Raw genomic sequence first — 23,739 nt, forward strand, 5'->3', positions numbered from 1 at the left:
GCTTCTTTGATTTGTTTACATATTGTTTATGTTTTGAATGTTTGGATTTGTATAATTTAAACCTGCACTGACTACTGTAACATGTTCCAGAAAAATAAGCTATTTGTTCCTTTACTTGTGAAAAGTTGCACTTTTGCTAAGGCTTTGTGTTATTTTAGGTTTAATAAACACTATTAAACCTTTTCAAAACTATTTCAGTTTGTGTAGAACAGGACTATCAATGCTTTCTGAACATATGCAACACCGTTTAAAAAATACCGCGATAATACCGAAAACCGTGATAATTTTGGTCACAATAACCGTGAGGTTAAATTTTCATACCGTGACAACCCTAATATCGATATAATATCGCTTGAAAGAATATCACGATATATTGCCATATCGATATTTTCTTGCATCCCATATATATATATATATACATATATATAATGTTTTTCAATTTTTGATCGATTTTATACAAATTTTGTAAAATTGATTCATTAGGCCTAAGATCGATTTTTTCCCCTCGAACCAGAGTGGTCAGCTGACTCATTTTGCTGCAAAGACTACAAATCCCATGGTGCAAGCGCCTTTCCTTTCTGTTTACAGACATTAGCGTCCGTGCTAATAGTATCGGCGTCTGCAGCATTACCCTCCTCAGTCTGGGACAAACTGAAAACACGCATTTGTCAACTTTGAAGCCCAGAAATGGAGATTCCAAAAGCTCAATAACCTGTTCGCAGGCCGCGGCGGACGTAGAAAGTGCACCAGCCACCAGACTAATAGAACTCCAGAGAAGTAACACGCTCAAGTCAGTTTGTGGCTGCTGCTGTTTCTACCTGTCCTCCTTGACACATGGACCCAGATCAAGCTGCACAAATGCTCTCCATGTTCAGCAGCACAAACCAGTGAGAGCAACTGTTGTCTGATGAAGATGAACAAAAACAGCACAGGATGAACTCCTCCCTCAGCTCAGAGATGCAGAGAAATGCAGGTGCGCATGAGAGTGGAGCAAACTGAGCTTGAATTATTGTGTTTTATGCACTTTTTCTATTCATAAAGCATGAACGTTAATAGATGAGATATTGCATTTTCATTTAGGAGAATAACTTTATTTTTTTTGTTGATGGCCTGTTAAAAAATATTTATGCGACTTTGAAACAGGAACTGAAAAGCCTACAGATAGAAGAATAGAAATAGAATAAAAAATGCCTTTGTTGTCCCCCAGTGAGGAACGTTTGCTGTCGCAGCAGCAATTACATCCATTACAGGAGCAAAAAAGGAGAGTAAATGTTAATAATAAAGAGTAAACAACAAAAACATAAAATAGAAATACTTAAAATTCTAAAGAGTAAAATTAAAAAAATGCTGAATATATACACAACTTAAGGAATAAAAAGATTTTTAAAATTAGGCATAAGTAACCAATACTACTGATGTGTGTTTGATTTCAAATTGACTTGCTCTTAAACTTTGTTTATTCCAAATTAAGTGTTTATGAAAAGATGAGGTTTTTTTCCAAATAAAATGGTTCAACAACACATATCTGTAAAAGAAAATGTGCACATTTGCCATAACTTTTCAATAATACTGAATTTGGCCTACGACTTTGTCTCAGTTTTTATTTGGGCCCAGCGTGAATTTGGGTTTGACACCCCTGACCTAACTTTAAGAAGCTCGTCTAAAGAAGAAGAAGAAAAGATATTTTCTAAAGCACCTCTCATGATAAAAATCACGAGGCGCTTCACAAAAACAAAAAATTGTTAAATATAAAAAAACAATTTAGAAACTGATTAAAAATATATTTAAAATGAGCAAAAAATAGACAATTATGGTTAAAAAATGTTAAGAAACAGAGAGAGTGAACAGGAAAGAGGGAAATCAGTGAGGAAGGTGGAATAGGTGGGGAGAGCAGAATAAAGAGAGAGAGGTGAAGAAGGTCATACAAAAGCCAGCTTGAACAAGTGAGTCTTCAGCTGCTTTTTAAAGGAGACCACTGAGTCCACTGATCTCAGGCTCAGGGGGAGAGAGGTCCAGAGTCTGGGGGCCACAGCAGCAAATGATCTGTCACCTTTGGTCTTTAGCCTGGTGCTGCACAACCAGTAGGCTTTGATCACTGGACCTCAGGGACCTGCTGGGGGTGTAGGGACTAAGAAGATCACCAATGTAAGATGGTGCTTGTCCATGTAAGGCCCTATAGACCAGAACCAGGATCTTGAAATGAGCCCTGAAGTTGACTGGCAGCCAGTGAAGCTGGAGGAGAAGCGGGGTGATGTGGGTGTGTTTGGAGGACTTGGTCAGAAGCCGAGCACAGGCATTCTGAACCACCTGTAGACGGTTCAGGGAGGTTCTGCTCAGACACGTGAAAAGAGAGTTACAGTAGTCTAAGCGTGAGGAGATGAAGGTGTGGAGAACTGTCTCAAGTTCAGAGCGGAACAGAATGGGACTCAGCTTAGCAATGTTCCTGAGATGGAAGAAGGAAGAGCGAACAAGAGAACTGACATGAGAATCCAGGGTGAGAGCTGGGTCAAAGGTCACGCCAAGATTCCTGATGGAAGGTTTGGTGTGAGAAGCAAGCTGACCAAGAGAGTCTCTGACTTTGGGAACCAGCTTGTCTGGGGCACAGATGAGGATCTCAGTCTTATCTTCATTCAGCTGAAGAAAGCTCCCAGCCATCCAGGTTTTGATAGAGTCTAAGCAGGTGTGTAACAGCTGCAGCTTAGACATCTCATGGGGCTTAAAGGAGATGTACAGTTGGATGTCATCTGCGTAAAGAGATGATTCCTTTGAAGGAGCTCAGGATGTGCTGAAGAGGAAGCAGACAGAGGAGGAAGAGCAGAAGCCCCAGCACAGAACCTTGTGGGACACCATGGGTAAGACAGGTGGTGGAGGACCTAAACTTGGAGACGGCCACAGAAAAGGAGCGCTCAGAAAGATAAGAGGAGAACCACTCCAGAGCAGTTCCTGATAGGCCTACCCAGTCTCTGAGCCTCTCCAGTAGCAGGTGATGGTCAACAGTGTCAAAGGCTGCAGTCAGGTCCAGCAGGACCAGAACAGAACAGTCCCCTGCATCAAAGTGAGTCAGAAGGTCATTAGAGACCCTAAGAAGAGCTGTTGTTTTAAACAATTGAAATGTCGTTTTCTACATCAGCATTTTAATCATTTAAGACCAGACTGAATTGAATCGAATCAAACTGAATTGTGATTAATCAGTTCAGAGCCATATGAATCGAAATTGAATCGATTTAGGAAACTGGCTACAATACTCTGCACTAATGTACACATTAGCACCATAAGGCTCGAAGGATTTGATTTAAAATTGATTGGTTCTGTTTTTATTTTCTATTTCTGTGCAGTATTTTTGCTCGAATTACCACGCAGTTTTTTTTTTCCATTTGAAGCACAGATCATAAAAGTTCAGATGCAGAGAAATGTTTCTGCCTCATTCCTCATGGTGGTGTAGCTTTACACACACACACACACACACACACACACACACACACACACACACACACACACACACACACACACACACACACACACACACACACACACACACACACTCCTGCAGCAGCTCTGCTCTGTTCTAACATCCTGCTGAAACAACAACCCTACCAGAGGAGAGCCAATGGAGTCAACACACTCTTTCACACACAGCCATCCCTGACTTCATGACTCGAACCTTTTGGAGAAACCACATGATCTGGTCTGTAGCTGCAGCCATCACCACCACACCAACAACAGAGCAAAGACAATCCAACTGAGTGGACTTACTTGATACGCATGAAAGTGAGCCGCGCACGAGAATGCTCTTTTCAACTCGTCTATGCGTCTCATGCTGAATTCCTTCTTCTAGATGAGGGTGTAAATAGAAAGTGAGTGGGGTTGGCTGCTCGTCCTTTAAGCCGTTACCAGAGCCTTAGTCAGAAAGTCCTTGAAGCTTGTAAAAGTGGGTATAAAGTGACTGATGAAAGGTAAATAAAGGCTGGAGAATTATTAGATTATATTTTGCTCATAAAAGCTGCCCAGTACGACATGTGCATCCTCTACAGGCAGCAATGGGTCATTTAAACTCGTGGACTCCTCCTTCCCCTCCTTTTTACTGCACCCCTTCCATCCCCATTGGCTCTCTGCTTTGCATGTGCGACTACAGTATGTTGGCTTTTCCATGTGCGGCTCTAATCTTTGGCATCAGACTAAAAATAGGAACGACTGTAGCCTGATGCAACCAGCAGTCAGGGAGGTAATGCTAGCATGACAGTCACATTTTGAAGGTTTAATGATTTGAAACATGAAAGGATACAACAACATGTGCTGAGCTCTTCTCTTCACCCGGTTTGTCTGCACCCTTCCTCCCGCTCACCTCCCTGTCCTTGTGGAGATCAGTGCATGGTGCAGAGGACAGAGGTTTCAAGGTGTTCAGACCAGTGGAGTATTTGATCTCAGGCATGGACGTAATTTTTTTTTGGGGGGGGGGGGGGGGGGGGTCCAAAGTCAAGTTTTGACCCGTGCACTTTTTACCATCCAAAAACAATATTACACTATATTAAATTGACACTGGTTGAGCTCTAGGACCAAGCGAAAAGCAACCGTTTGTGTTGAAGCCTGTTTCCCATTAGAGCATACTGTAAAGATACCCCCCCCCCCCGGTCCCCCCCACTTTTAAACTGAAAATTACGTCCATGATCTCAGGCCAATGGGTCACATTCAACTGCAGGGTGGGGAGCTGGTTTCCTGTGATGCAACCACCCAAACACACACACACACACACACACACACACACTATCATTTCACTTTCACACACACGAATGACGGTGATTTATAGCTCGGTCACGTCCTTGTTACCCACAAGGAAAACCAGCATGTTAACCATATACGGTTTGAGAGAGGATCTGAGAGGGGGGGCAACATCTCCAGCAACACTGAAAACCCTCTTGGATGGTGCGCTCGTTGCACTAACGCACACGTACTTGCGTGCGACAGGCGAGCAAAGGGAATCTCTCCCGGTTGTTGCTCCACCGTGTCAGAGGGGTTTCTTTAGGGTGGATGCATTCCTCCTGCAGGTAGCGAATGAGCTCCAGCTCAGCTCAAACTCTCTTCGGGACGGTTGCAGCAGCAGTGCTTGTCCGGGACTTCAGCAGGTCTCCGAGCGTTTATTATTATTTTTTTGCCGCTGGTGGCAGCTCTGTCTCGGCCAAGGACTCTGGCTGCACAGCAGCTGACGTACTGAAAACCAAAGTGCTCCCAAAGGAGCGAAGTAACGTTTTGTTTTGATACCAGTGCAGCCATCCTTCTCAACATGCATCATTGAGTTGAACCAAGTTCAGTAATCGCGGTGGCCCATGATGCAGCGCGGTGGGCTTCTTCATATTGCGATATTTCATTTTTGCGGTTACCGTGACAGCCCTAAAGGACACGCACGCACACACACACACACGCACACACCGAGGTGGGGATGGAGACACACACACACACACACACCGAGCCGGGGAGACTAAGCGACATGAAGAAAACCAGGAGGGAGCTGGGGACAAAAAGGCTGGAGCTACACGGACACAGAAGGTGAAGGAACACCTGGAGGGGCTGGGGATGACTGAACACAGGACCTGGGAGGAATGATCTAAAGGACTACAGCAGAAGACACATGAAGAACACAAAGAGACACAAAAATGAGACGCAGACAAAGGACACATGAGTGCGCTATGAAGCACAGAAGGAGAACCTGGAGTGGGAACTGGAGGGGCTGGTGAACAAAGGGACACAGAACATGACATGTTCAGCATCAGAAACAGTATTTAAAAATGGGTTTTCAGTAAACCACACCTTTAAAGACGAAAGATAAGAAACAATATCCACAGATGTTTATCATGTCTATAAAGCATCACTTCCTGTCACTCGTTCATTCATCCGTTATTTCTTTCCATTCTGCTCACATCCCTCTGTTTTTCTGCACAAAGGTCATGCCAGATTGTTGCATTTTCTTCTTTATTTGGTGCCGCCTTTCACTTCCTGCTGATAATCCCCCCAAAATGTTATCTCCCTTCCACCCTTCCACCACTCTGCTGACTCTCTCCGCCGCAATAACAAGTGGCTCTGAAACTCTACTTTGTCTGGCTATTTATGTTGCTTATTGAAATTAATCAATGCATCTATCAGATTTTTTTTTATGTCTTGTGCCTTTTTTTTATATACTCCCCCATGGGCATTTTACTAGGATAGCCTTGGGGGGGGGGTAGGAAGTATTCGCAGCAAGTTATCGTGTTTTGATGCTAAATCCATCCTGGAACTTGAAATGTCTTTCTGTTCTCATCAATGTCACGTTTCTTTTCTGTGTCCAAAGTTTAGTCGGACCATATTTTATTATCCTGGTTTTTTTACTGGACTTGTTTAAACAAAACATTCTTTGTGATGTGAATAAAGTTTTTCCTGTAAAAAAGACGAGTTAGATTCATTGGACAAATTTTAATGACATAATGTTTGCAGCGGTTATGTAACTCCCATTAATGTGAAACAGATGACAAAGAATAGCCCACGTTCCATCCAACCCACGGCTGGACAAGGAGGCTGAACATAAAAACACAGAAAGCCTGCAGAGGACGCCAAGTTCAGGCTTTAAAAGGATATCCATAAAAGATTTAAAGAACTTTTATGGGTGTGTGTTTATGAATGAGACAGTCAATGGTCATTTACATGGATGAGGCTCTTCTGCACCCTAAAGTGGAAGCAGGACAAAGGAACAAGTTCAGATTAGATCAAACTCAGAGTGTGATGCTAAAATGTAAGATTTCAGGTCACTAAGGGTAGTGCTCCTTCACATCTGGCTGCATTGCTGCAGGCAAACGTGGTCTAGATCTCTACGCTCAACTGAGCAGGAGTTGTTGGTCGTCCCACACTCCAAACACAAACTGAGGGGGAATGGAGCCTTTTCAGTGGTGGCTCCAACAAGGGCTGCACGATATTAGGGAAACCTGCGATATGCGATAACAGTGATTAATATTGCGATGACGATATTATTTGCAATAAATAAAAACTTAACTCAGGAACAAAAATTATCAAAAACAAAGAAACAAAAAAATGACAAAATAAATCATAAAAATGAGAAAAACAAAAGTAATGAGGAAAAGGAAAAAGAAAATGAAGAAGAAAAGGCAATCAGTGAATACCGGAAAAAGCAGAATCAGCAGAAAGAGCAGAACAAAGCTAACTCAGGTGTTAGCTAACCATCAAAATGAAGTGCCGTCCGGGGCGGGCATCTAACTATGAGAACCCACCCAGCTGGCCAAATTGGTGAAGAGCAATTTGATTTGTTACAAAAACATCATGCTTCCATTTGACTGACATAATGCATTATGTGTAGCAAACATTTGAGCTGACTGTTCATTGCGATATGCATATTGCGCATGCTGATGTGGCGATAACGATACATTTGCGATATGTTGTGCAGCCCTAGCTCCAACTCTTTGCCACTTGCTGTTAAACAGGCACCATCTCTACAGGTGTTGATGAGTCGTCTGAAGATCCTTTTTATCGGCTGGCTTTTCTGCAACATGGATCACGATCTTAATTTTGTTGTTTTTATTTTCTTATTTTACAAATGTTCATTCGTTTGTGTACTGTTCAGCACCTTGGGCTTCTGTAGAGGCAGTGGGAGATGCTACATAAATAACATTTGACCGATTGATTGAAACAGGTTAAAGAAAAAAACAGGAAGAAATAGAGGAAATGTCATAGCAAAGATAAAGTTAAGACCGAAATGAGAAACTGAGACATGTGCATAGATGGACGCTGAGCATCAAACATCAAAATTCAATTATGATTTAAATTTTTAACTCAGGGGAATAAAAATTCCCAACTGGCACCCCACTTCCTTCCGACTGAGATTAGAGACATACAACACAGTAATATTGTAGCTCTAATGTACTGCCAGAAGATGGCACTAGACTGCTGTTGAGTGTGTTTTTGTTAAATCTGTATTAGTAATAAAAAATAGTCAAATATGTATGGTACAAGTAATTCTGATAAAAATATACAAATTTTAAAAGACGACAAAACAAAGAACAATCATCAAATAAGCTCAGACTCACTGCTGAATCTATTCAATATGTTTCAGTCCAGCTTTCATCAACCTTCTCCTTTCAGTAGAATCAAAGTAAAAAAACTGGATTGAAAAAGTCCAAACATTCAGCTTCCTGCTTTTCTCTCATTCAGTGGCACCAGTTAAGACACTGTAAAAAACAAACTTCTGTGAATTTGCAGTACCAGAACTCGTGTATTATCATGTGGAACAAATGACAATGAAAAACCAACCATCTTTAAAACCAGAAATGAACAAGAAGCAAGTAGGTGATGCTCCTCCTAAAGAACTAGACAAAGATTTAATCAATGGAGAAAATTTAAAAAAAACACACACAGTTAATCAACAGCAGCTTGAATATACAGCTTGTCTAGCAGCTGCTTCAATCTTGCATCATCTCTGAACGGGCCGAAGAAGTGAAATATAAAAAGCTGCAAACACTTTAAATCGCCTGCTAAATAAATGTGTAAATGCTTTCCTAAGAGTATAAACAACCAAAACTCCAACCAGTTTTTTCAGGGCACTCAGCTGTATTAGTGGTGTTTTAAGGTTGGCATTGGCCCCAAGCAAAAAGGCCTGCTGTCCAACGCACAAAAGCATGCAGACATTGTCCGGCGGGGGGTTGGGTTGTGGCATGGACGAAAATCTCCGCCTGCGACTTTGACATGGACCACAAGTTTGTTGAATGATTCTGGCTTAATGCAAAGTTTGTCACCCACTGGGGTCCCCAAACAAATACCCAGCCCTGCCTATCACCATGCAGCGCCTCTGGTAGGAGGCTACAGCTGCACAAACATTAGCCCCTTGTGAACAGCTTGTGAACAGCTTGTGAACACAGGACAGCTTATTGATTCTCTTGCAAAAAGTAGGGATGCTCTAATTCAGTCACATGACCAGAAATCAGGCCCGATCGTGTGATTTTTTTAAAAGGTCGGAATCAGGTGGAAAATATCGGATTTATCCTTATAAAACAACAAGCATGACCTTTTTAATTAATCCCGAAGTAGAAATTTCTAAATGAGATAACAATGGCTTAGTTTTAATTGTAACAAGTTCCATTACCTCAATAACGACATGAAAACGTCATTGTACACCATAACGTCACACATTTTAAAGTGGGCTGTTAGCTAGCAGGTTAATGCTTGTGTTGCTTCAGGAGGGCAAGAATATGTGCAGTTTGGAATCATTTAACCCCCCCTGCATAAACTAGGCTAAGAAGGAAGTAAAAGTGAGCTAGATGTGAGCAGTGGTACAAATGAGTACCTTAAGAATCAATCACTGTGGGAGAAAAGCTCTGGCGCTCTTGTTTCAGGCAGTAGAACAGAGGAGTGGGGAGCAGAACACAGCAGGATCTGGGGTCTAATTTACCAAACATTGCGTAGAATCCTTACTAAAACCGTACTTAAGCTCAGCAAAAAAAATTTACTTACGCCAAGCAGGTTTGTGATCTATCAAACATGGAGTACGCACAGCTGCACACAATCTCCGCTTCATAAATCGGAGACTAACGAGAATGTTTCTCAGCTGCATTTTAGTCACACCTCACCACGCCCACTTACTGCCATAAATAGTTAATGCAAAGTGCCTTGTGGATCTCATGCATGTACATAAGCCGGCTGCTGCAGCGCTCCACCAATGACGATGGCGACCGTAGATCAAGGCAGATCAAGGAAGCGCAATTTCACAGAAGCAGAACTTGAGGTACCTGTGGGTGAGGTGGAGAAATGAAAGGAAGCGCTTTTGCAAAACAAATAAGAGAAAATCCACGGAGTGGCGCAGCGTTGCTGAAGCCGTCAATGCTGTGAGTTCTTCAGAGAGATCTGTGGCGGATATAGAAAAATGGTCCAATCGGGATTCGATCCCCAGACTCCCAAGCGAAAGTCACGCACGCTAACCAGTCACCCAAACAGTGATTTCCCCTGTACAAGTAGCCAGGGTGCATGATCACTCGGGTCACAGTGACAGGACACACACTGTCACAGACGCATGACATTCTGTCTCAATCTGTCCCCCTGCTGATTTTCTGCATTTTGTCTTCTGCACTTCAGGCTGTGTGTGTGTGTGTGTGTGTGTGTGTGTGTGTGTGTGTGTGTGTGTGTGTGTGTGTGTGTGTGTGTGTGTGCGTGTGGGGGGTCTTGTTCTGTGTGAAAACAAAGCAGTACAAGTGATAATGCTGCAGGATTTCATAATTGTATCTTCTCAGCAGCAGCACGGCAGGTGCTCTCCATGTCCAAAATGTGCGTAAGCCAGGTCCTTAGTCAACTTAAAGTTGCGCACATTTTTACGCTAATTTTTCTTTTATAAATCCCAAAGTTTGCGTGGAAAGTTGCTTACGCAGTTTTCCGACCCCGTTGTATGCGTAAGCAAGTTTTATAAATGAGGCCCCTGGTGACTTATTTTCTGATATTCAGACATTTCACCTCTGATTAGCTAACAGCAATGATTAACACTGACTGTTTGCTCTGCAACATTGATTTTTATCTCCATAAATCAGTCTCTCATAATTGGGAACAATTATCGACCACCTTTTACGCCTAAACTTGAAGCGGTAAGAAATATTATAGCTACTGTTCAATCACTGGGTGCTACCAAGGACTTTATTTGATTGGGAAATTTTACCTTACATTGGCTCGCCCATTACTTAGCTGTTTTTTTACACGGTTTAGTAAAAAAAATGTTTTAGCCTAAACTGTTTTGGCTAATGACTCTAGCTAGCCATCATCAGAGATTTGGCGAACTCTGATGATGTCTAGAGTCACTAGCCATTATATAGTCACGCACAGAACGAATGTACAAAAGAGTATTACATTGGCTTTATAGTCAACCCTTACTGAACGTAGCCTATTAAATACCTCCAACTTCGCTCAACTGATTACTGATCCAACCAGAGTTGGCATTTGCTGTTCCTATCTCATTGATTGGGTCCTATACTCACACCAGTTAGGCAGCTGATTGTGGGGTTTTAGCTGATTGTTTTAGACTGTACATGGAAAGTGTCTTTTCCGCATATCCCTCCCAAAATCTAAAGAATACGTGACTCGCATGCCTTTAGTACCGAGCTCTATCTGAGTGAGTTGCAGCTGATTCATTGGGACTGACGTTATTCCTGATAAGGAAAATGCTTAGAATATTTTACTCTGAGTATCTTAGTGTGCTTGACAAACTACCACGGATCAGCGTTAAAGTAAAGGGCAAGCATCTACCATAGGTCAATAGTCAACTTATCGCCCTTTTTAAACATATTCATGCAGACTGGTTTGAATATAAGTAACTTAGAAACCAGTGCACAACTCAGACAAGGAATGCCAAGGCTGATTTCTTTAGAACAGGTTAAATAATAATTTAACAGCCCACACAAATTCTGGAGTACAATTAACCCTCTGGAGTCGGTGGTATAAATAGCCATTTTGACAAGTTTTAGTGTTCACCTTTTTATTTCACTCAATATTTTATTGTTTATGCCTTGTTTGGTATCATTCTTTTCAGCACAACCTCACCTACATACTGTATTATCACAATGAGCCTGAAAGTAAACAAAAAATCAAAATTTGAGTAGAAAAATTTACATAATTATTGCTGTGAAAACCAGAAACATTTGTAACAACCATTTTCAGCACTCAGACTAAAACTATATGGTAAATGGCCTGTATTTGATGTAGCACCTTCTAGAGTCCTGGAACCCCCCAAGGCGCTTTACAACACAATCAATCATTCACCCATTCACACACACATTCTCACCCTGGTGGTGATGAGCTGCATTGTAGCCACAGCTGCCCTGAGGCACACTGACAGAGGAGAGTCAGCCATACACAGGCGCCACCGGTCCCTAATAACACCACCAGCGGGCAAGTGTCTTACCCGAGGACACGACAGCGACAGACTGAGCGGGGCTCAAAACTGCTACCTTCTGATTACGAGATGAGCACCCCTGTGTCATTGTCGCCCTAATATAGGGTGTGAGTAAAACAGAAAAAACTCAAATCTAGCAAACAACTGTTAAATGCAAGTTTTTTTGCATGAAAATTAAAGGCATGTCTCAGGCGTTATTCATGTAAAATAGTTGTTATGCTGAAAACTTTCTGTCTACCTCTGCTGCTTCCAAAAATGTCCAGCAGAAGACAGGATCAGATTTACCGAGCCAGAAAATTATATACATATATTTACATTTACATATGGCTGCGCAGTGACGCAGTGGTTAGAGCTGTTGCCTTGCAGCAAGAAGGTCCTGGGTTCGCTTCCCGGCCTGAGATCTTTCTGCATGGAGTTTGCATGTTCTCCCTGTGCATGCGTGGGTTCTCTCCGGGTACTCCGGCTTCCTCCCACAGTCCAAAAACATGACTTAGGTTGATTGGTCTGTCCAAATTGTCCTTAGGTGTGAGTGTGTGTATAATTGTTTGTCCTGTGTGTCTCTGTGTTGCCCTGCGATGGACTGGCTCTCTGTCCAGGGTGTACCCCGCCTGATTGCCCGTTGGCCGCTGGAGATAGGCACCAGCCCCCCTCCCCGCGACCCTACGTGGACAAAGCGGTTTCAGAAAATGGATGGATGGATGGACATTTACATATTATTTATATATATTCACAAGAAAGGTGTCATGACCAGAAGCCATAGTTTATGTGTGCTAAGCCTCAAAATAGCCCACAGGGGAACATCAGAGGGTTTTCAAGTTCAGTGGGTGTTCTTTCTGACTTTGTCCACCTGGAGGCAGCATGGAGCACACTCCCTGAAGCAGAAAGGTTTCCCTGTCTACACCAAGCACCTATTTACGCATGATTTTGTGATTGGGTGAACTAATTATGAGAGATTTTGTGATTGGGCTATCTGGTTCTTATCTCAGCCTATAGCGTGAGTCATGCGTGGTCTTGTTTTTCTTCCAGACTCCAGAGTCCTAGCTCACGGTGAAAAGCAGCGAGAGCTGATGGAGCCGACAGAGAGCTCTGTTGGCAGGATTTCACTTTGCATCTCCCACAGATTGAATGTGCAAAAGCATCTTAGCATGAATTATTTACCTTAAATGTCTTACTGTTACTTGGATGAACATGTTAAATCACATCTTGTATTTAGTTTTAAGCCTCCTTTGTCAAAACAAGCTTCGTGTGAACGAAATAATTATTAATGCAATAATTAAAGCTACTTTCCGGAGAATTTCTCTTATCCGATGGCACCATCTAGTGGCTGACAAGCATATATCACTCCTTCTGATTTTTAAGATGGCGACTTCACGTTTCTGTTTATAAATGTGCTTCTGTAGCCGACAAACAGAGCTAAAACACGCTGTTTTACGAGTATTATTCTTGTGTCATGATGTGTTCTCATACAAGACTTTCTTGTCCGTGAAAAGTTTATCAACTCTGCATCAGCCGAGGTATTCCTTAAATTTGAAGCAAGTAGGTGGTAGTAGCAGTAGTTCTGCGGGGCAGCGGAAGAGCTTAGTAAAAAAAAAAAAAAAAAGGACATATTGCTTACACAGGGTTTCCCCCAGCGCTTGATAAGCCTGGCGGCCAGCCAGGCTATGCTTGGCCACCTGCCAGGCTAAGCGGCATACCCCGCCCCCCTCCCCGACCTTATCGTGTCCGCTGACACGAACGGCGCAACGTAACTAGAGCCCTCCATCAGCTGATACTGGTGAGAAACAGCAGCAGAACGTGTGCAACCCCCCCACCCCCGCTCTCACGGAGGAGCGCTGCGGAATGGAGTGCGCGACACCCCCCACCCCACCCCCCACGGCCGAATCCGCCAGGCTTAACTCATTTTCTGGGGGAAACCCTGTTACATTATATCACAGTAAGGATAAGATAATCACTTACGGATTTCTGACAAATCATACATAATTTCTGAAAGGGGAAACCTCCGAAAAGCTGCTTTAATGAAGTCGTTAAAATTAGGGATGTCCCGATCAGGTTTTTTTGCCCCCGAGTCCGAGTCATTTGATTTTGAGAATCTGCCGATACAGAGTCCCAATCCGATACCTAAAAAAATAGGAAGAAAAGGAAGAAATAGTTCCAGAATGTTCCTTATTTTTGATTTAATTACCTTTTTTATTTAAAATTTTAACAACAGATCACTTCTGTGAGGTAGCTTGAACAATCAAGTAATAAATAACATAAATTCTTCACTTTTGGACTTCATTGCAAATTTAAAAAGTCTAATATAAAAACAGATAGCACTTCAACTTAAAATACCTGGCAGGGGTCTATTTTGCCTCGGCCCCCCAAAATGCTTAGATACGCCCCTGGGCATGGGACGGAGTTTTGAAGATGATCTGAATTGTACCAACTATATAAATACTACATGCTGATAAGTTATTGCTTTATACAGGTACAAACGTGTAGTGAGATCCATCTACCTACATTTTATTTTTTAAGAACTTTGTTTTGTTTTCTTGGTTTTTATTTTCCTGTCTTCCTGTCCTGTCTGTCTCTGATCTTCCTGCATCTCCCAGTCCAGAAAAACTCCTGCCTCCTTCCTTCTTTTTCACCTCACAAATCACTTGTTAACTAGCAGATCAAATTGATCTATTGACCGCAAAAAACGGAGTGTGCACTGCCCGGCTGAGCCAGCGATGAGCGCTGCAGCGAGTGCGTCCACACGTCATGCTCAAATACAGACAGAACTTACCAGAGAGAAAATGAACGGACATGAATGACTGTGTGTTAATTATATATTTTTTGGTGACGCCACTTAGAAACTTAGAAAATGTTACTGTGGCCGTGTGCAGAACGCAGCTGGAGTTCATGAATAATCAGCCCGAGTCCCGATCAGTCTGAAACCACGTGATCGGGGCCGACTTCCGAACATGTGATCGGATCGGGACATCCCTGGTTAAAATATTTAAAAGGTAAGTTTTGAATCACCAATCAAGTTATCGTGACAAATTAATTGCAAGTTCCGTGGAATGGGTATTTTTAGCCTTTAGAGGAAACATGTTATGTGGGATGCAACTTTTGCATCGGTTTGACGCAATGCTTGCCGGTATCGGACCTGTTTTGTTTATATCTGTTTATGCCTCTTTTGCTCTGGTGAGCCATGAGTTGTCTCGTGTCTCAAGAGGAGGGATGGCTGATAATGATTTCCCTACACACACGCACTCACCTGTGTGCCTCTTTTACAAGATAAGTAAATAGAACACATTAGTGAATGAGGTAATGGCTGGATATTTGAGTCCTTGAATTTGAGCTGAAAACAAGTCCAAATCAACAGTGATCTCCCAGAAATTTCTTGTGCTTTTTCGCCCACAGGTCGTGAAACCAGGAAATTGGGTTCTGATGATGGTGCTGAAACAAGTAAATTGGGGCAGCCAAAGGTGAGAAGGTCCACTCGAAGTACTCCGCACCACTCCTACTGCTGTGAAGTTTGCTGAGAGGCCATCTTGGATTCATCTACCCCACTGCAAGCTCATCAACGTCAACTGACCACTACTAGAGCGGCAACGAAGTCCGGCTGCAAAGGGGTGGGTTACCTCTAGGGTCCACGTCTCAACCCCGGTGAAGATAAAGATAAAGATAAAGATGAAGATCTGCTTCAAGCTTGCTGGTTTCACCACATTGTTGATGTTGGTGCACGACCGTGACCCTGCATTTGGGCCACCTCTAAGCACCTGATGGAACGACTGGGACAGCAGCATCTGAGGGGCTACTAGAACTGGAATTGGAACAACGGACTGGGGCTCCTCCCTGACCGCACACCTACATGACAACGTAACCTGCACCCACCTCGGCTGAAGACCCCTGGACGCAACTACGACAGAACACAGCGACGGAGAGGCGCTGGAAAAGGATAACTGCTTCAATCACCCGCACCCAATCTCCAACCTGGTTTCATGGTAAAAGGACCTGAAGGACTTTCTGGAGACAAGATCAGCTCCCTGACAATTGGACAACCATCTCAACACACCATGGAAGGACCCTGACGTCTTCCCATTGAGAAGTTGAACTGTGCGCTCTCACATCCCGAACTCCATTCTTGCATTCCGGACCTGGACTTCAAGGGACTCATCAACTTAAGACTGAAACCATCCTGATCAACGGAAGAGGACTCTGACTAGGGCTGCACAATATATCAAAAAATTAACTATAACAGGACGTGCGATAGGCCCATCGCAAAGCACGTCAAAAACAGCAATAAATGTTTGGTTCAACATTTCCATCCGTGTCATACATCAACTTTTTGTAAACCAGCTCTGTTATTTGCGCAAAAGTATTATTTGACCAATCAAATGTAGCCCTTCTGATATGCGGCCAATCAGATGGGTCCATTCACGTAATACGCCTGCCCCCTACGTAGACCCTTTTGGAAAGCAACACCCGAACTGAGTTAGCGGCGCCGTTCCCTTGTTCGTCATTGTGGCTCAGAGCAATGAACGCACTTTGTGCTGAGGTTTCTGGATTCAGCGCCGCTTTCAAACGTGAACGTGACTCCGCTCGGTGTCGTTAATCATTTTTACCGGGCTGACTCCGACACGTGCCGGTGAACCAACCCACCTTCATGTCAGGCTCTGGTTAGCTTCCAGCTAAAAGGCTACAGCACTCTCCTCCCAGTCCCACCCTGCTAAAGAGGGCCTGGAAAAGTTCCCCCACACATCAAAGTGATTTTTCCTTTATGAGCTTTTATAACCTTGTTAATCAGGATAGTTGATTTGCTGCTGCACATAAACTGTCAGTCAGAAGCTCTGCTAGCCAGTTATCTTAGTTCAATTTGTTAGCTTGTTATCAGAATCATAGTTGCAGTTTCATCATCTGAGCTGCTTTTAAAGATCTAGGTAAGCTTGTTCAATTTGGGGTTAAAAACAAACGTTTTCACATGTTTTCCACCGCAGGACACACAGGGTGTGGGTGAGAAATGCAGTGATCATCTTTGAACATGGACTTTGTGACAAATGACTGACATTTGAGGGAAAGTTATGACTGAGAATCTAACTCTAGCTGGCCATTTTAGATTTTAACAGCAGGAAAATAGAAATGAGGTGAGCGATGATACTGAGGCTGTGGGTTCCTCTATGTAAACATGCTGCTGGAAGGACGCAGAAACCGAATCAAAACCACAGCAGCAAACCGATAAACTGATTCACAGTTTGAATTTTCTGACGATAGCTGCTAAGCTTATGGAATCTGTAGAAATAAGAGAAGTAGAGAGATCTACCTCTTCATCGTCACTGGGACAGCGATGGTTGTCAGACTCAGATGTGTCCTGTAGTCTTTGGTAATCTGCTGTCTCTCCCATGGTGAGGCTGCAGCAGCTGGCCGGTACCTGCCCCAGTGTCCTGAAAGACCTCAAATCCAAAGCTCAGCAAGTCCACCACACACTGAGCCAGTCTGCCATCAGGAGGACGGTGCATGAAGCATCACTTTAAATAATCAGACACATTTAATCTAGGCTGTTGCTTTATCGTGTGCTGTTTCCTTCATTCTTCTTGTCATTCAGGCTGAGTCAGCATTTCTTAAAAATAGCTCTTCACACACTCACAACAGAGTTACGTGTCATGTCGTTTGACTTAAGTCTTCAAGGAGCGCCTGCATCTATTCCAAATTAAGAAAATTCCCTCCGTGGTGGTCTGGGGGTGCTGCTGAGGCGAGCCACAGAGGGAGACGAACCCAGCAGCTTCTGAGGTGCTCACCTCTGCTGTCACCGCCTCACTCTGACGCACGCGCTTCACATGCAGAGAGACGCTCCAATGAGCCTCCTCCTCTCCCCATTATGATTCTCACCACAGCCTTCAATATAGTCCGCTCACCTTCTCTCGCCAGTCGACAGAAGAGGAAGATCGCAGCAGCCAGGGGAGCGGTGAGGAGCTGCTTTTCAGTTTTCACCCACCCGGCCGGCTGAGCTCTGAGGATGATCACGGGTGTCCAGAGGGGATTTTTGACGCAGCTTTATCCTAAACGGACTAAGTGAATGTGCCGTCGATGCATAATCCCTGTGCTGTTGTTGCTGATTTCCCCACCTCATCTATTTCTACTCCATCAGCCTAACCTGATTTCCACGCCCATCCACTCTTTTTTTTTTTTTTTTTTTTGGTGCACTTCTGCTCCATCTCAATGATCCAGCGAGTGGCCACCTGTATTAATGTGGCAACATCTACCAACAACCCCCACCCCCCCACCCCCACCCAGCGGTCATGGCGATTCAGTTAGCAGTGGTAGCATCTCAACAACAAAGGGGAGGGGGGAGCTGGAAGAGGGGCAAGTCCTAACGAGGAGAGTTAATCTTTCCTCTCAGAGGCAGAAAAACATGCTCCTGCAGCTTTGTGTGTGTGTGTGTGTGTGTGTGTGTGTGTGTGTGTGTGTGTGTGTGTGTGTGTGTGTGTGTGTGTGTGTGTGTGTGTGTGTGTGTGTGTGTGTGTGAGAGAGAGAAAAACACCTCCGTTTTGGGGGATGGGGGTATCTGGGCCATCTGGATCCTTCTTAACTGGACATCTGGATCATGGAGGGGAAAACATCATAAAAGAACTGTGTGTGTGTGTGTGTGTGTGGGGGGGGGGGGGGGGGGGGGGCATAATTACAGCCAAACCACTGATTTTGGGAGAAAAAAAATACAATCCTAGAGCTTTGGTGGTAGAGAAGACCTTTCTAAATAGTTGTTGGGTTTGCTCTAGCATCCCCTAAATACACATTATTTTGGCACAGTGATACAACAGATTAAGACCTAGAGAAGTAATCTATAGTTAACCCAGGAAGTTGGCCAGTTACATTCGCACTTACGACACGTCTCTAAATAAAGTAAAATTTTCTAGTGCAGAGTGGAGACAACCCATAGAAGCACTGGCTTGATCTCATTCAGAGAAAAATAGAACAGGTTAGATGCACCTAATGAATAAAATTACTAACAAACTCAGGAATCTGTTTTTTTTTTTTTTTGCTTCACTGTTCTGGTGCTGAGAATATCACTAATGCGGATCAAAGGAGATCCACAGATGAATGCACCTCTTATTTATTATTTGGAGACTACATTTACTGCAGCTGGCAGAGGCAGAGATTTTTTCTGTTGATACACGAATTACAGAATCATTTTAAATTTTAATAGGGGAAGACTGCAGGAGGGAGCGGTAAAATACAGGGGGTCCCCAGCAAAAACAAGAAACTACGAGTCTGATGAAACCCGCTGGTTTTCCATCAGGCAGTCACGGGGCAGCTCCAACGACCCAGTGGCTGTGCTGGGGCAATGTTATCGAGCTCAGTCCGGCTCGGCCGTGAACGAGCCGAGGCGACGTCGTGCTCTGTTTAAGAAGAAGTGTTACTTTCCCGCTTCAGAAGAAGCGTCCAACGTGTTTTAACGCTTTCTCCGAGACATGTCACGTCGCTAAGTTGTTAGCGCCGCGCGCTAACACGTCAATAGTGCAGCGTAGCCTGCTGGAGGTTTTAAGGGTTCAGATGAAAACACCCGACCTCTCAGGCTGCTCACACATCGATCTTAAGTTGTCGCTGTTGCGCTCACGCCGTAATACAGTATTAGATGCGGTTAAAGTCAGACATGAAAAAATAAATAAATTTTACATGAATAAGTGATGCTTAGCCTGGTGGGGGTAGGAGAACCTGGCCTAGTAAGCACTGGAGGAAACCCTGTCAAGATCGTCAACACTCATTTATCTTAATGCTATTGAAACATGTAAACCAGAAAGCATTATATCCACTGCTACTTTTCTAATTTTAAACTCAGTAACTTATGCTGTAACTTCACCTTGCCCTGCCTGCTCCTCCTTGCTGTCCGCCGGCTGTGATCACAAGCGACAACATAGTAGTTTCCGCTGCTTCTTCGGGAAACAGCGCCAAAAAAAAAGCAAAAAAACTTGGGATCTTGCAGGCGTGGCGGTGGGATTTCAGCCGTGGCAGGCCACCACAGCTATGCCTATGTAAGGGAAACCCTGGTTGTAAAGCACCTGGGGGGTTCTAGGATAGTAGAATGCACTATGTCAAATACAGGCCATTTAACATTTACATCAGTTTATTTCTCCATGTGCACACTTTTAGACTGTATGGTTAGAAGTTCCCTCCATCTGAATATGATCAAGGCAAATAATAAAATCACTGAACAAAGAACTATCACTCCTTTATCTTTATCCAGACGTTGTTTTTTAACTTTAGAAACAACAGCCATTAATCCTCCTGGTAAGCTCCAGCTATACAACACCACAGCTTTACCCGAGGAGGTTAAACTACTCCATGACAGACTCAACCATACAAACAGGAATAGAAACTATGTCTAAAGTCTGATTTTGTTCATGTTGGATCAGGACAACATCAGGAGACCCCTGTTGATTGTTACCCCAAAATTCCACTACCTCCACTCCGCTCCGGCACGAACTCCGCAGCAAAAACGGTCCCATTGTAGTCAACCAGAGCTGTTTCACTACTGTGGCCGTGTGGCAGTGCGCCGCCCGCCGTTCCGCCGTCCGGCAAAAATAGGATTGATTCTATTTTTGCCGGACGCCGGAGCACCTCTGCAGTCAATGGACAGAAATCACAACTGCCCAACAGGAAAGGGAGCAAGCACAACTTCCGTTATTTCACAATAAATCGATAAACAAAAGGCGTTTTTTGTTTCATATGCACAAGTTTAACAACTTTTAACAACTATCAATGGCGGTTGAACTTTAAATGCACAAAAATAAGCCATAAATACAGTTTCTACTATCAAAGTAGTCACACTTTGTTGATCCAAACACTGCTGATCCCTCAACACAAATGATGGCAGATTAAACAGTTCATTTCGATGCTTCTCCCACACAACAGGTGTTTGGATCTAACTTCCGCATTTATTGCTCGGACTGTATCACAAGATCTCGAAAATCCTGCGCATGCCTGTTTGCGCACCTCAGGTCTCCGCACCGGGGCGGAGCCATTGTAGAGCGGGTACAGTATAATTTGAGTTTGGAAGCGAGCGGTGGCGGAAAGCCGGGGGCGGGGCGGAGCGTGTGATTTGCTAATTTGCAGGAAATATCTAGAAGAAAGTTCTACAGAAAGTAGCTAAGGGTCCTCAGAAATGTAGCTAGCTTTGTCACTAGGCGTTAGGAACAGCGACAAAGTGGCACTGCCTCTCTCTCTGCTGCTAAAGCTACGGATAGCAAATGCTACGGGCGATGCCTGAGCGTGAACGCGCATGAAGCAGCCTGCTCGACCCGAGCATCTCTCTTTTTCTGTGATTTTACAGAAAAACAGGCAATCACAGTAAAAATGCCAGGGCTCATTCTACAGGACCAGGGCATTGCAGGAGAATGTATGAAGAAGACATTTATTATTTCTATACATGTTTTGGCTGTCAAACTTCCATAATGCCCCTTTAACACTAAAGACCACATTTCCCAAACTGCTTCAGAAACCTGGGAAAACAATAAATGTTGACCTCTGCTTTTGACCCTGATCACTCGTATCGCCATATTTTGTCTGTTAAAGCTAACTGTTTAAACATGGAAACACCTCATTCATGATTGCAATAGAAAGAGCAGACAGGTTGAGGGGGTGATAATGCATGGTTAGCAGCTAAATTGTCCCATGATGCCTAAAATACTCCCTGTCAGAGAAGAACGGCTCCCTCCTGTGTCTTTAAACCTACTGGAGGGAAAACCACAGGCTCTAGAGCAGACGTAAGCATTTAGCCAGAAGCTGAACTGATGTCTATTGATGGGATGTACGGTGGAAACACAGTCAGGTCAGTAACTGGTGACACCTTTAAAAAAAACTCTTTATGTCACAAAAATACCTGAGCTAGAAATAAAAACCATCTTGTTGGAAGAATAAAAAATATCCCTGTAACAAAATATTCATCAAACCAAACATGTTAAGTAAATAAGCCCAATCAAAATATCAACTATTTTGTTAACAAAGATATTATTTGGCAGAATTACAAAATGTTTAAAATGAAGAGAATTTAAAAATATAATAATTATTATTCATCATTTAGACATTGGTGGCTTAGGAGAGAAAGTTATAAAAATATTTAAAATCATTTATTGAATAAAGAGAAAGATCCTCTCTTTGGTCATCAAGCATGACATTTAGTGAAAACAACAAACATCAGATAATTTCATAAAAACCACTAAAATGATGACAATTTCATGAAATTACCCTTTTCATTAATGTCTACTGTTTTTATTTTTACATCGTTTAATTAAATGATTATTCAGATGAATAGAAAAGTGTTACAGACCTTTTTGAGGACCCACAAATCAGATAAATTGGCTTTACAAACTTTTCTGGCCCGAGATTCAAACACAGCGTCTTTTAAGCCATCGGAACACCCTCCCACTGACCTACTGCCATTCCCAGATGTTTCACAAGTTCACGTTTCCAAAGCTGTGCTGAGGTCAGTAACTCTGGGGAAATGACATCATCTCTCACAAGAGCACAGAAAGGATTTCAAAACAAGTAGTGGACTGAGAAAACCCTTGACGGAAGGGCTCTCTGCTCCGGTGTATGGTCTTGTTTTATCTTTATCTTTACATCCTCGCTTGTCACCAGCTTCTTTTTATGAATTGTAAAAAAGTGATGCTGCTTGACCACTCTCTTAGAGAAGTTGGACTAAACAAAACATTACTTGTGTTTCAGGGAATGGAGCTAAACCAGAAAAGATTCTGCACAATAAACAAACAAACACCATAAAAACAATCTTTTCTGTAGCGCCTCTGAAGATAAAAATCACGAGGCGCTTCACAAACAAAAAAACAAATATGTATAAAAAAGTTTTAAAACAATTTTTAAAATTGTGTTTAAAATGAGAAAAAGATTTAAAAAATTCAAATATAAATCAATACATTTTGGGATAAAAAAATAATGAAAGGAAAGGGAGAGAGAAAATGAATAGGAAAGAGGTTAATCTGTGGATCATCGAGAAAGGCGGAATAAGAAGAGAACAAGGAGAGGGTGATGAAGGTCACACAAAAACCAGCCTGAACAGGTGAGTTTTCAGCTGCTTTTTAAAGGAGACCACTGAGTCCACTGATCTCAGGCACAGGCCGGGGACACACCGGCCGCCGAAGCGCCAGGAGGCGAAGCGCTCACGAAATTCGGCCACTGCTCGCTGCTCCTCAGTTCAGACCAGACGCTTGATTCTCCGCTCTGGTGGAGGCGTGCCTCGTAGTTTCTCTTTTAACTACTTGGCATCCTCCATTTCCTCTCTGCCTTTTCTCTGCTCTTTTCCTCTACACACCCCTCCCCCCAGCTGTTTGTGTGTGTGTTTGTACGTGTGTGTGAACCTATGGTGTGAATCAGTTGTTAATAGCTGGCCTACGACTTTCTGCCTCACTGTCCCGTTTTCTCCGGTTGAAAGACACCCCAAACCACACCCCCTTCACGTGGTCACACACACACAAGTTCGCTGTGCGTGTGTGTGTGTGTGTGTGTGTGTGTGTGTGTGTGTGTGTGTGTGTGTGTGTGTGTGTGTGTGTGTGTGTGTAGTTTTTATGCAGTGTCTGTTTACGAACACATTTGACTATCGCGGAATTGTATTTTGAAATGCTTTATTTAGATAAATTTACCGGCCTGCCTCTTATGTCTAGTTTTGACTTGCTGCCAGAATTGACGCGGTTCACCTGCGGCTCGTGACAAAAATAGAGCAGACGCCGAAACGATCGCTGCATGGCGTGGGCTGGAGCGCCGGTGCGCGGCGCTTCGGTGGCCCATGTGGTCTATAGATTAGGATAACAAGGGAGCCGAATGAAGGCGGTCCCCGTTTCGCGGCGCTTCGGCGACCAGTGTGT

The 23,739-nt window shown here is 43.4% G+C and overlaps 1 protein-coding gene across 13 annotated transcripts in view; it reads right to left on the minus strand.

Annotated features, from left to right (window-relative positions):
- The window catches only part of tnk2b (tyrosine kinase, non-receptor, 2b), a 101,361-nt gene that overhangs the window by 43,315 nt on the left and 34,307 nt on the right, over positions 1-23,739 (minus strand). For 7 of the 13 annotated variants that reach the window (XM_015957527.2, XM_015957530.2, XM_015957535.2 and 4 more), the window contains exon 1: positions 17,190-17,774. The exons of 2 other annotated variants lie outside the window; for them this stretch is intronic. In XM_015957527.2, coding sequence (XP_015813013.1) covers positions 17,190-17,270 — 81 coding nt within the window. In that variant the 5' untranslated portion in view covers positions 17,271-17,774. 4 more of the 13 variants (XM_015957524.3, XM_054748230.2, XM_015957525.3 and 1 more) reach the window with 4 other exon arrangements.

The sequence above is a fragment of the Nothobranchius furzeri genome, chromosome 11, assembly GCF_043380555.1.
Source record: "Nothobranchius furzeri strain GRZ-AD chromosome 11, NfurGRZ-RIMD1, whole genome shotgun sequence".
Lineage (NCBI taxonomy): Eukaryota > Metazoa > Chordata > Actinopteri > Cyprinodontiformes > Nothobranchiidae > Nothobranchius > Nothobranchius furzeri.